At 51.3% G+C, this 12,756-nt stretch overlaps 5 protein-coding genes across 5 annotated transcripts; 4 read left to right on the top strand and 1 right to left on the bottom strand.

The window, feature by feature from the left end:
* Positions 1-1,001: 1,001 nt before the first annotated feature.
* On the top strand, positions 1,002-3,779 carry T310_4513 (Protein kinase; the record flags this gene model as incomplete). The annotated part of the gene is made up of 3 exons (XM_013472636.1): positions 1,002-1,367; positions 1,476-2,904; positions 2,965-3,779. 3 exons carry the CDS (start codon positions 1,002-1,004, stop codon positions 3,777-3,779), a joined length of 2,610 nt encoding a protein of 869 aa, XP_013328090.1.
* A 1,393-nt stretch (positions 3,780-5,172) lies between these two features.
* T310_4512 (Mitochondrial carrier protein (Pet8)) lies at positions 5,173-6,551 on the top strand (the record flags this gene model as incomplete). The annotated part of the gene is made up of 3 exons (XM_013472635.1): positions 5,173-5,235; positions 5,303-6,221; positions 6,481-6,551. 3 exons carry the CDS (start codon positions 5,173-5,175, stop codon positions 6,549-6,551), a joined length of 1,053 nt encoding a protein of 350 aa, XP_013328089.1.
* A 622-nt stretch (positions 6,552-7,173) lies between these two features.
* T310_4511 (uncharacterized protein) lies at positions 7,174-8,553 on the top strand (the record flags this gene model as incomplete). The annotated part of the gene is made up of 1 exon (XM_013472634.1): positions 7,174-8,553. One exon carries the CDS (start codon positions 7,174-7,176, stop codon positions 8,551-8,553), a length of 1,380 nt encoding a protein of 459 aa, XP_013328088.1.
* Positions 8,554-9,152: 599 nt separating this feature from the next.
* On the bottom strand, positions 9,153-9,755 carry T310_4510 (Secretory pathway protein Ssp120; the record flags this gene model as incomplete). The annotated part of the gene is made up of 2 exons (XM_013472633.1): positions 9,153-9,659; positions 9,714-9,755. The coding sequence occupies 2 exons, from the start codon at positions 9,753-9,755 to the stop codon at positions 9,153-9,155; spliced, it is 549 nt and encodes a 182-aa protein (XP_013328087.1).
* A 445-nt stretch (positions 9,756-10,200) lies between these two features.
* T310_4509 (Uncharacterized protein) lies at positions 10,201-12,525 on the top strand (the record flags this gene model as incomplete). Its single annotated transcript, XM_013472632.1, has 1 exon — positions 10,201-12,525. The coding sequence occupies one exon, from the start codon at positions 10,201-10,203 to the stop codon at positions 12,523-12,525; it is 2,325 nt and encodes a 774-aa protein (XP_013328086.1).
* Positions 12,526-12,756: the final 231 nt, after the last annotated feature.

Genomic DNA, 12,756 nt, shown 5'->3' with positions numbered 1-12,756 from the left:
GAGCAACGCTGCTCGGGGCCCCGTACGATACCGACAGACAAGCAGCGATTCACGCCTGCCCAAGTGTCTCAGTGATAAATGCTGCACAGAGTAATAGAGTTATTATTTCCTCGAGGGTGGTTGGCGGCCCCGGTGAAGTGCCGGGCCACTAATGCGGCGCTTCCGGGCGGGCTTGGATGGACTGATGAAGTAGTGATGAACTACGATCGGTGGCCAAATGAACGCTTGACGGCGCGGGCACGGGCACCGGCATGCCTATCGAGATTCGCGCACGATCACTGGCGTGGATAGTCGTCAATAGTGAGGTTGCAGCCCCAGCTGCAGGGCAGTAGTCGCCCGTCCAAGGCGCCTAACGGCCTGCCGGCCTCGGCCTGCCGGACTACGCCTGATCGTGCGCGCAACCAGACAAATGGGCCGTGGCACATCATCCCCACCGCTCCCAGAAGCCCAGAAAGACCGGCCGGTGGGCGGTCACTGTCGTCGACAGTCCTACCGCTCGTTTCTCCTCATCTCTTGCCTCCGCCATCTCAGTCTTGCCCGCAGCGCTTTAGCTTTATCTTCCATCTGTGTGCTCAGCGACTGCTCTTCCATGGCTGCTGCTGCCGCCTCTGCTACTCGCCCTCAATCGGTAGCAGTGCGGGACTGTGGCCGCTGTTAGTCCTCCAACCTTTTTCTCCAATTCAGACGTCCTTCTAACCCAGCCTGGACCCGCTCCTCTGAAGAAGACGCTCGAGGCGTTGCTGCGCCGTGTCCGCCCTCTGCTTTCTCCTCAGCGTTTTCTTCTGCCTGATCAACCATCCGTCCGGGCGTAGTGGCATTCCGACAAGCAGGAACGCGGGGAACGCATGTCCGCCCATTGTGGCTGCAGCTCCCGCAAATTTTTTTGTGACCTCTCTGAACGGATATGACTTCTGACGCTGCCGTTTCCGTTCCCCGCGCAGAGAACATGGCAGCAGCACCAGGTGAGACCGCTCCGGGCATCCTGATCCATCCTCAGAATAATGCCCACTAACCACGTCATCTCTCCATCGGAACTATTAGAATCTCAACCGGCGAAGCAGGACCCCCCGGCGCAACCCTCCGCTGTCCATGACTCGGCCAACTCGGACTCCAAGCCGGCCGCGGGGCATCCGCACGCTGTCCGCTTTGCCTCGGTGAACGAGGAAATCGACCCGGACCCGAGAATGCAGTTGCAATTCTCCCCAGATTCAGGCCAGGAGGAAGAGGCCCGACCCATTAGCAACGATCTGGAACCAAGTGCAAAAGACGAGCTGCGGTCCCTGGCCGTCAGCCTGCAGAAGTCGCAGCTTCAGGAATCGCGGCTACGTCATTTTGCGTTTGAGCCCGTCTCTCTACCTCCCTCCAGGGTACGTACAGTTCACGTGGCATTTCGATTATCTTCCCGGCAAAGTCCTACAGGATCAGGCTTCCATGGTCGCGGCGGTGCGAACGTTCGCTGATATGCATCCGTGCAGGTCACATCCAAGGAGCCCAGTCCCAGCACTTCCCACGAGAACACTGTCTCTGGCAACACGTCGCCCCGCGTCTCTCCGCCAGTATCCATCATGCAGTCACCCCCGCTTACCCCAGCTGCCACTCATTCGCGTGACAGCAAGTCCACTGACAATGCATCCGTTCCGGCCCTTGTATTTGATAAAGCTCCAGCCGATCAAGCCGTCATGACCCCTCAAACCTCGGACCCAGCTTCATCTTCTGGGAAACAACCTCCTCCACCTACTGCTCCGGCTCCCGCCCCCGAACCCAATTCGTCTGAGTTAACTACGAAACGAAGCGGCCAGTCCGAAGGTTCAGCCCCTGCGCGAGATCACGACAAGCAGAAAGCCCGATTCTTTTTGGGTCCTTCGGCCGATGGAAGCTCGCAGGATGACAGTCCTCCACTAACGCCTAAACCCGAAGCCGGACCACCGCCTGCCGTCATCCCGGGCGCAATGACCCCCGTCGGCGAACCAAACGATCCTTACGCTCGGAGTAAGCGGCCCCCTCCACCCAAAAATCTGTCACAGTTGGATCAGCGATTTATCTTCGGTGGGATCGACTCGAAACGGCGAGGGCACCACTCGTCCACGTCGCTATCTACGTCAGCGCCACGTTCGACTAGTGGGGATTTGAAATCACCCACCGACAAACGGTCTTCATTCTTCGGCAGCAAGAAGGATCACAAGGATCACAAGGATCACAAGGATCGAAATAATCATGACGGCGGTCTGGAGGGTAAGGCTCATGGGTCGATGGCGGAGCTCAAGCGATTTTTCCGGATGGGTCACCACAAGCACAAGCGGGGGGACTCTCCCTCGACTGCCTCCAAAAAATCAAGCAAGTCATCGGGCAAGACCCTTCCGTATCAAATGGCTCCATCCAACGTTCCCTTTGCCGATGATCACGGTCTACAATCCAAGTATGGAAAGCTGGGAAAGGTTCTAGGATCAGGTGCAGGCGGTTCGGTACGGTTGTTGAAACGCAGCAGTGACGGTGTCACTTTTGCTGTGAAACAATTCCGCGATCGTCATTCATGGGAAACAGAGAAGGAGTATTCCAAAAAAGTGACAGCGGAGTTCTGTATCGGTTCCACCTTGCATCATGGAAACATCATCGAGACCCTGGACATCATCCAAGAAGGTGGTCACTGGTACGAGGTCATGGAATACGCACCGTATGACCTGTTTGCGATCGTCATGACGGGCAAGATGACCAAGGAAGAAATCGCGTGTGCCTTCAAGCAGATTCTTAGCGGAGTCGCCTATCTCCATGGGATGGGCTTAGCGCATCGGGACCTGAAATTGGACAATGTTGTGGTCAACGAGCATGGGATCATGAAGCTCATTGATTTCGGAAGCGCAGTGGTTTTCCGGTACCCTTTCGAGAACGATATTGTTTTGGCTTCCGGTAAGACAACTGCATTCCCATAGATCAGGACTGCCCTCAACTGACTGGCAATGGCTGTAGGTATCGTGGGTTCAGATCCTTATCTCGCTCCAGAGGTATACGATGAGAAGAAATACGATCCTCGTCCCACCGATATATGGTCCCTGGCAATCATTTTCTGCTGCATGACGCTCCGCCGCTTCCCCTGGAAGCAGCCCAGAATAACGGACAATTCCTATAAGCTCTTTGTCTCCCCACCCACCCCAGGTACCCCTGTCCCCGACGCGGAGCCTAGACGTCGTACCGATCAGCGACCCAAGTCTACTGCCGACCTCCAGTCCATGGCGAAAGAGGCGAAGGCCGTTGCGGCTTCGGGCGACGCAGCCGATAGTGCGGAGCAACAGAAATCGCACCATCATCACCATCACGACAGTCAGAGTAATAGACTCCCTCGGTCAGAACCGGTGACAAGGGACGAGCCACCACCACACTCTCAACCCGAGCCCTCCCAACCTCAGCAATCCAAACCTCAACAACCCCAACCCCAGCAACCGACGCAACCACCCCAGAAGTCTCCTTCTCGCCAGTCCAAACCGGAGACGACTAGTAAAGAAGCCCCCCCACTGCCACCGGGTTCTACAACGGGGCAGCGTCAAGAAGTTATCAAAGGGCCCTGGCGATTATTACGCATCTTACCGCGGGAAAGCCGATATATCATCGGCCGCATGCTAAAAGTGAATCCCAAGGAACGCGCGACTCTTGAGGAGATCTTGTTGGATGACTGGATTCAAAGCATCCAAGTGTGCCGACAGGAGGAGTCGGGCGCCATCGTCAAGGCAACCAATCATACTCATATCCTCCGAGCCCCCTACTCCGAGCGTCCCAGTTCAAAGTAAGGCCAAATAAAGTATTACCATTCTATAACCATACCATCTCCCCCTTTCGGTGTGCCATTGTGCAAAGAAATCGCCGCCTTCGATCCGAGTCAAGTCTTCTCGTTTTCTCTCGGAAGCTGTCGACCTACCATTGTCGGACCGCACATACTTCCACATACTTCATTATGCCCTATCCTGGTCATACGTCCCTCTTATTCTCTCGTGTATCGACTGGACTTGGTCCTTCCAACCCCATGCTTCGAAATAGGTGTTTGGCCTTCATTGTTTTCATGAAGGGGGATTCTTCTAATTCTTTGGCGTTCGGGGCTTGCGTTCAGCAAAAGTACAGGAAATCGAGTGGTCTGGCCTGATTTAACGGGGTGTTTTCGATTCGATTCTGCTGCGTCATAGATGGATCTTTATCCTAGACTGCTTGTGGTTCACTTCGAGATTGTCGACTTGAAGTCAGAATTTGTTTTCTTCTTTTTTTGCCCTTGGTTTTTCTTGGGGCGTCTTTTTTTTTTATTCCGCCGCCGTTTCTTCTCATCCCAGACTTCTAGGGACGGTTTGGTTTACGTTGCGTGAACGGATAACGCGTCGAATCTGCAGAGCAAGACTCTGTTCAGGATCGATTGTCATCGTCCATGGACTGGCTTCCAGATATCGAAGTGCCACGCTCTGTTGCAGTTGCTTAAGCCCACATTTGCTAGTTATGGGTTCTTGAGTGCTAGGGTTACTGCCGGGAGGCCGCCTCGATTCTACAAGACCTTACTCGTCATGTATGCTGTCACGAGTTTGTTCTTTTCTATCTTACTTTTTTTTTTCTTTTTGTCTTCGACCATGCCCTTTTCCGTACTGAAAATATTGCTTTTATTAATCTTCCCTTTTACTGATTCTGCATTCACCAAACTTTTGATTTCCCTGAGAAAGTGGGATGGGTGCTATTCTTGGTTTCGCATGATGGCATGCAGAGCAGATCCAAATGTGAATATTACCTTTTGATAATGTCAGATAGAGATACATAATCAAATTGCGAATGTGACATATTTTTAGAGAGATTGGTTATAAAGTGAAGTCCTATAGACTGTAATCCGTGCAATCCGATGGGAGCTTGGGGCTGCGATACCGGAGATCTCGGAGTTTAGCCGCTGCGGTGATCTCAGATTCGCGCTTCCGGGACAGTCATTTGAGGCACGAGGATGACCGCAAACTTTTCCTGAGCAACAAGACGTACCATTGCTGCAGGCCATTGTTTTCTATTATTTACCCACGAACTTGCGTTGAGGAAATTTTCGTGTTCATCATATAAAACTGGGAGAAGAAATTGTCTGGGGAATCCAACGGACATGACGCTTCGATAGAGTCACGAATTCCTACTTCCTACTACAACTTCTCTTTCCCGCAAACCGATCGAATGGCGGCCGATCAGCCTGCGCCGGAGCCATTGGTCTCCTCTCCATGGGCTAGGTCGCTTCTCGTATGTATTCAATGAATGTGCAAACAAAACCCCTCACGAACACCGCTCACGTGCTTTTTTTTTCTAGTCCGGTGCCATCGCAGGCTTCACGGTCGACCTGTCCCTGTATCCCCTCGACACGATCAAGACCCGCCTCCAGAAAGGCCAACAGAATGTACCTGGCACCTCCTCAGCGTCCTCCGGCAAGCCCGTCTGGAAAACTTCCTTGCCCGCCCTACGTCAGACCATCCGTGGGATTTACGCCGGCGTACCCTCAGTCATACTTGGCTCTGCTCCCTCGGCAGCATTCTTCTTCATCGTCTATGACGGTGTGAAGCGCTCCCTTCTCCCGTCCGACTTATCGTCAGGAAAGCAGCCGACCAAGATGGAAACGTTTCTCACCCATTCTCTGGCGTCGTCACTTGGGGAAATCGCTGCATGTGCGGTGCGAGTGCCGACGGAAGTGGTGAAGCAGCGCGCCCAGGCTGGTCTCTTTGGTGGTTCTTCACTTCACGCATTGACGGATATACTCTCTCTGCGTCATCAGGACGATAAGTCGAATGGCTTGAGTGGAAGAGGGTACGTTCGGGTCATCCGCGAACTCTATCGCGGTACCGGGATCACCATCGCCCGGGAGATTCCCTTTACTGTCCTGCAGTTCACCTTGTGGGAAGCGATGAAGAATCAGTACGCCCGATGGGGTCGGTCTTCTGAAGTGACCACTTTCGGCCAGATTCCGGCCGCGCCCAGTGCGTTTTTTGGAAGTCTTGCTGGTGGCATTGCCGCCGGACTGACAACGCCACTGGATGTCATCAAGACGAGAGTGATGCTCGAGAGACGAGAAAGCGATGCAAATCAGGTCCGGGTCAAAGATGTAGTGAGCCGGATTATGAAGGAGGAAGGATTCGAAGCTTTTTGGAGAGGAATTGGCCCGCGAGTCACGGCGATTGCCCTGGGCGGTGCCATTTTCCTGGGAAGCTACCAGTGGGCGTGGAACACGCTCGAAGGTGGGTATCGAAAACGACAGACGTCAAATGATCGGGAGTGAGCAAGTGGCTTCCTCAGAGAATTACTGTCCAGAAGGGGCCTGGATACACTTGGACTCCGATGTAACGATATAATAGAGGTAATATCTGTGTATACTAGTAGAAAAGGCTATGTAACGAAAGATCGAACTAGCCTAGTGAAGACGCATCATTAATATCTCTCCTATCTTTACCCTCAATGCAAAGGCCATAAGATAGTATCTAGGTAACACCATAATAGCTTCTGAGAACATTGGAGAGACTACAAGTGAAAAAACCAATAGTTCCTTACTGTTTCAAAAGAATATATAGTTGTGTCGACTGACTTTAGCCCACTTGACCTTGTATGGACTATATGATAAGGGTATAGATGCCTCAGAGGCGCATTACTCTATCCAGTAGTTCTCAGTAGTATTAAGTTAAAGGTATTGTTAGTCAAAGACTCAAAAGAGAGATGTATCAGATTAGATAACGCTTATCCACAAACCAATAAAATCCTCTGACGCATGACGTTCTGTACCTGTCCCTCTAGAAATCCAACTCGACGGTATATACTAATCTTACAACGAAAATCTTGTGAGATAAATTCATTAACGAGGTCAAATATCAAGTGATACATCAGGATACTACCTTGTTTGTTTTTTTAAACAATATAATGCAAGTGGAACCCCGCTTCAACATACAGAGTTTTCGGGTCCGGACTTAATAACTTGAATACAACCTCGATATATTGTCAAATGCCGGCCTAAATACTCTTATCGTCATTTCACGCGTTATGGAACTGTGACAGTCGCTTAGCAACACTGTTTCTTTACTCTTTAATGGTTTCTCTATCTTTGCTGCCAATTCGATCGCAGCAATCCCAACCCGCCTTCAAGACCTTCAACGGAGGTCACTCCTGATGTAGGACATCAAACTCAGTTTGGTGACATCAATGGATTCCGTGGATAGAACCCAAAACGATAAAGATGCACCAGTCGACCAAGAGCAGGGACAGCGCCCTGTCAATTCCGAGAAAAGACCCAAACGGCCGCCAAAAAAGAATCTGAACCCCCTTCAAGCGGCAATTAGCGACTTCATCCAGAACAACCCGTCCCCAAGCGTGCTCTCATCCCATGGCCTGTCCCCCGAGGGGCTGGTAGCATCTCTTCCCAAACGTTACACCATTTACCAGCCTCTGCTTCTTCTGCCTGCAAATGCATTCACATCTTCCCCAACGTGGGCCTCAGTCTATGACTCGCTGAACGATGGCGAACGGCATAAACTCTACGAATCGATAGTTGCGTCTTTCCGTAACATGGGTGTGACCCATATTGCAATCAATGCGCCGATCGCACCGACGGATGAAAGTGGCAGCGAGAACCGAATGCGAAGCCCAACGGGCTTGCTTCCCTTGTACGGCGATTTTGGCCTGTCTCCACGATCACACAGGACCATCTCAGGTGAGGGTGAGATGCAGACGCAGACGCAGACCCAACCAGTCAAGGAAGATTTCGACAAGGCATTCTGGGTGCGCACAACACAGAACGGTGGGATCGTGCAGACCTGGGCGCCTCTCTATACGATGTTTTCTCGGGGAAACATCACGGAAAAGGCCCGCATTCTGGGCCAGGGAACTCGGTTCGATGGATTGGATGATGCTTCACTGAAAGGTGAACGGATCCAGGACATCAGTGTTGTAGACATGTACGCGGGGATCGGGTACTTTGTATTCTCTTACCTCAAACGAGGCGTGAAGCGAGTCTGGGGCTGGGATATTAATGGATGGTCCGTCGAGGGCTTGCGACGCGGTTGCGTGGAGAATGGCTGGAACTGCAAGGTTGTCTCTGTCAACGATGACGGTACGCTGCAAGGAGGGTATCAAACTCTTGTTGACGGGCTCAGGGATACCGATAGGGTCGTGGTCTTCCACGGAGACAACAAGTTTGCAGCACAGATTTTAGACAGGATCAGGGTGATGCTGGAAGAAAGAAAGTCCTGGAACAGGATCCGGCATGTGAACTTGGGTCTGCTGCCCACATCACAGCCGGCCTGGGAAAATGCCTACCGGTTGCTGGACCGGAGACATGGTGGCTGGGTCCATGTGCATGAGAATGTGGACATTCGACAGATCGACGAGAAGAGGGAATATATTCTGGACGAGTTCAGGCGATTGAGCGTTATCGTGGATGAGAAAGCCACATCACCTCGGGCGAATTCGATTGCGTGTCATCACATAGAACGTGTCAAAACTTATGCTCCAGGAGTCATGCATTGTGTCTATGATATTGAGATCTCCTTCGATTCTGAGGGAGATGCGGTGACTCCATCATAAAAAATGACAGCAGCCTTACCAATGGATACAGAAAACGGGCCTATATAAAATGCTCACACCCTCAGTGAGGTTTCTCAGTCGAGGAGGATGCTACGAAAATCCACGCCTCGTTCTTTTTGGCGGGCAGGAGCCTTACTAGAACAATCCCCCTTCGATCGCCTAGAAGAGGGGATTCTACGTGCCCGTCTCGACCTAGCTTGATCACTTCTAGGCACACGCCCCCAGATTCTTGATGCTGGTTACAGCTGATAGTAACACATACGGCACTTACGGGTTGGGAGTCCTAACATATCTGACGATCTTGAGCCAAAGTTTGGCATGCAGGCAATTGTAAAAGGTTAAGCAATTTGTATATAAGGAATGAGATACTCACTTTTGTTCGTGTCTATTCAAAGACAACCAAACAGCTGGAAGGCGGGATTTGGTATATCACAGAACAATGTGTACCTCGAGAAACCAAGATAGTGAGATAGGTGACACGTGTCAGTCAATTTACTTATTTCCAATGATCAATCAAAAACAGTCATGCATAAACATCGCAACACTGTTCCTTGTCCCTATGTACAGCAACATCCCAACGAACAAGTCGAAAGACAAAATCATGAACTCCTGAGGAACTTCTGGGGAATATTTGCCTCGACGATCTGCATCCTCTCGAGCTGCTCCAGTCTTTTCTCCGCTCTCTCCGCCTCGTCGTGCTGCCGGAAGTGCTCAATGTCTTCGGGGTGCGTGAGATCTTCCTCCTTGGCGTCCTCTCCGTGGTACTTCTCAAAGTGATGGATCTCGTACTCATATTCTATATCGCCGTGGTGACCCGGTCCGAAGCCAAAGTCCGGCAGTCGTTTGCCGGCCGTAACCAGGCGCATCCAGTCGCTGCGGGAGACGCTGCCCGTGTTCAACGGATCAAAGAGCGCCAACACTTGCCGCACCGCATCCTGCTTCTGTTGTTCTGTAACGTGGGCATTCGAGGGGTCATCCATTCCGTAGGTTTTGCGGATTTCATCGGGCGTCCATGTTCCTGAGGAATCAAAGTCGTGGAGTGCGAAGAACGATCCCGCGTCGAAGGAATCGATATGATGCTCCTCTGTCGAAGGGATTCTGCTTAGCTATACCAGCCCAGACTGAAAAGACAGCAAACGCAAACTAGAACAATTGCTTACCTCGCATGTGTCTCGTCGCCCAATCCGTCTCCCCTGCCACATCTTGCGTATTCTGATGTGAACCGTGGCCTCTTGCGACGCTGATTAAAGCAAGCAGAGCTGCAATGATGCCAAAGACTCTCAACGACATTCTGGATACGGTGGATTCTGATAATATTGATAATTAGGAATTACTAAACAAACAAACTGAAGTCCAGAAACACTGCAGTGCACAATTGAGGGCTATTAGCTGCTGTGATGTTCCCCAATAGATCTCCCGAAAAGGAGCTTGTTTGCACTGTATGCAGCGTGCGGGTCGGGCAATCGTCCAACCTTTCCGCAGAACCGCCGAAAATAATTCAACATCCAACCCTCCCGACACCGCATCAGCCTCTTGCGGCCTCAGCCCTTTCCTGGAGAGCTTCGGTGCCCATTTTGGACCTTCAAATTGGGCATTGGATACTCGTACCCCGTTAATCCCTGATTTCTGCGCAGCAATGGTGAGATAATGCAGGGTCTCTGGTCTCGCGCGGCTCAGTCGTCGTCCACCTGCCGCTGCGTCTCTTGTCTGAGGACCGTCGCCAATGGAGTCGCTTCACGAACTACGACGGCTGCGGCCCGTCGGCGCCTTCGCATTGGAAATGCGGTGACAGCATTGTACTCCAGCATCTTCGCTGGCGCCGCTTTGGCAGACGCAAAGGCCAAGGATAAACGACGGCTCGAGTGGGAACAGAAGATTGCGGCTGTCAAAGAGGAGGTAAACCAGTTGGTGGACGAAGAAAATCGACTTCTGGAGGCTCTTGCTTCACGAAAATCCCGGAAACCTGCTTATCGACCATTGCAGATACGACATTTAAGCACCACCGCACGACGTCTAGAGGCTTCCCAAGCCGAGAGATATGGAGCACAAGGGTCTGATCCCTTGGTTGCTGCTGGATACCACGATCAGGTCTTAGAAGATCCCAATTCTTCAAGCTCCGACTTAGAAGAAGGAGATCCATTGTTCGACTATGCCGAAAACACCCATGAAGGCGCCTCGGAACCTGACCATGGTTTTTCATGGGCGACAGGGGATATCCTTCGAATCAAAGCTATACAGAAACTGGCACTAAAGCAGCTCGCTATCCGATTCCTGCTCCGTCCAGTCATTGCTCATAATTATACTGGGTTACCGATGGATTACGCGGCAGACTTCTCGCTGCCTAAATTCAGTGCGTCAGAGCTCCTCAGCGAACTCAACTCTATCCGCCGGAGACTCCGTGCTCTGAAGTATTCAGAGAAGGAGCCTTATGATGATTTGGCCCAAGATATTCACATCCGACAATATCATGAACTGCGGGCTCAGCGTGACAGACTTGATGCTGAGCTCCAAAATGATATCAACCTATATCTCAACAAGGAAATGTCCCTCCCTGAGCTCCTGTTGAGAATATCGAACAACCTTATTTCTAGCGAGGATCCAGATCGCCCAAGAGCGTTCCAATTAATGATCATGGCATTCACTAAAACTCGTCAGAACGACCTAGTTGACTTGGTACTGCGAGCTGTATTACCAAACCTATTCGAGTTAACCACGCCCTTGATCATTTCCACATTGACCTATTTCCGCAAGTCGAAGAATCTCAAAGATTTTGACCAATTCCTCCAAATGCTTCGAGGAGAAGGTGCATACCCGGTCAACTTGCGGTCGATGACGTTATATGAGAAAAAAGTCGTCAACGGCGTGGAGATCACCGTCCCTCCGCAAGCCAGCTGCAACCCTGTGATTTATGGCACCTTGATTGCTGCTGCTCTGCGCTTTGACCAGGCCGATAGAGCTGAGGCCTGGCTTCAAGTCTGGCGGTCGACTGGATTCCTGGATAATTTTAGCACCCTCTGTGCCTTTTTGAGGTTCTACACCGTCCGAAAAGACTGGGAAAGTGGACTTCATACTCTGTTGAGGGCCCTAGCTTTCATGACGTCGTCCACGTCCCATCCGGAAAAGCGAATTGAACGGCTTATTGTGCATATGGTGCATTTCTGCGATTCATGCGGCAAAGAGGACGTCGCAGCTGCATTGATTGACGCCGCTGTCCGCAGTGGATTTGACTGGAAGGCTGCTTTCAAACAAACAGATATTTCGTCGGAGTTTGATCCAGCCTTTCAGCGGTGGCAGAAAGCTGCAGAAGCGGCGAATTTCGCCAGCAATAACAAGGCCATTTCGGAAAAATGCCATGAATTCACTGCTCTGGTTACACAAAAAATCACGGAGCTGACCGCTGTTGCGGGTGACAAGCAGCTACGTCAGGGTTTTGTAAAGAGTTATTCGAGAAATGTGCTTTCCACAATGCTCATTGATAATCAAGGAAAGACGGAGAGTGGGCGTCACTCCACCGACATACAACCTCCCTCAGGTGGTATACAGTCGCCAGATAAGGTTGACTCAAGATCTTCCCGAAGTGAAGAGTTGCAAGCTCTGCAGGAGGAGATGGCCCGATTGAGGAGAGTAGTTGACCAGATTTCTGCTTCGAACAAGTCAGAAGAGGGCAGGAAGGACTCTGGATCAGAAGCGCACATGCAAACTGTTTCTCAACAAGAGTCATTAGGTGGGCCAGGAGCTCCTGGAATCAAGACTGGTTATCCAATGCGGGGGACGACAAAAGACGCCGCGTCGAAGCCTCGCACGCCAGAAGTATCCGTGAACAGCGCAAGAGCCCGATTTTTGGCTGCATATCGCCGGCGTCGCAGCAGCAAGGGTCTGCGAGCCGAGTCCCAAAAGAAGATGGATAATCAATCTGCTGAGTTCATCCCTCCTAGTCAGAAGGCCGGCAACGCAACGGAACCCGTCTCGTGATTTGACTACTGCTCCAGACAGGAGGCTTGTATTATTTGCATGACGTTTTGACCATTGATCCTGACTGAATGAGTTTGTTCTTCTCCCCACATTGATGAATGACTGACTCTTTTTTCCACTTCTGCCCTATATTTTTCTTTAAAAAACTTCCTTTTTCTTTTCTACAGCTCTGTATGTATATATATATGGTGAATGGTTCTTTATCTTAGGCATAGAGTTCGGGTATCACGT

The sequence above is a fragment of the Rasamsonia emersonii genome (genome assembly GCF_000968595.1).
Source record: "Rasamsonia emersonii CBS 393.64 chromosome Unknown ctg1118621760118, whole genome shotgun sequence".
In the NCBI taxonomy this organism is placed as follows: Eukaryota; Fungi; Ascomycota; class Eurotiomycetes; order Eurotiales; family Trichocomaceae; genus Rasamsonia; species Rasamsonia emersonii.
This window is presented reverse-complemented; position numbering and strand designations above follow the sequence as displayed.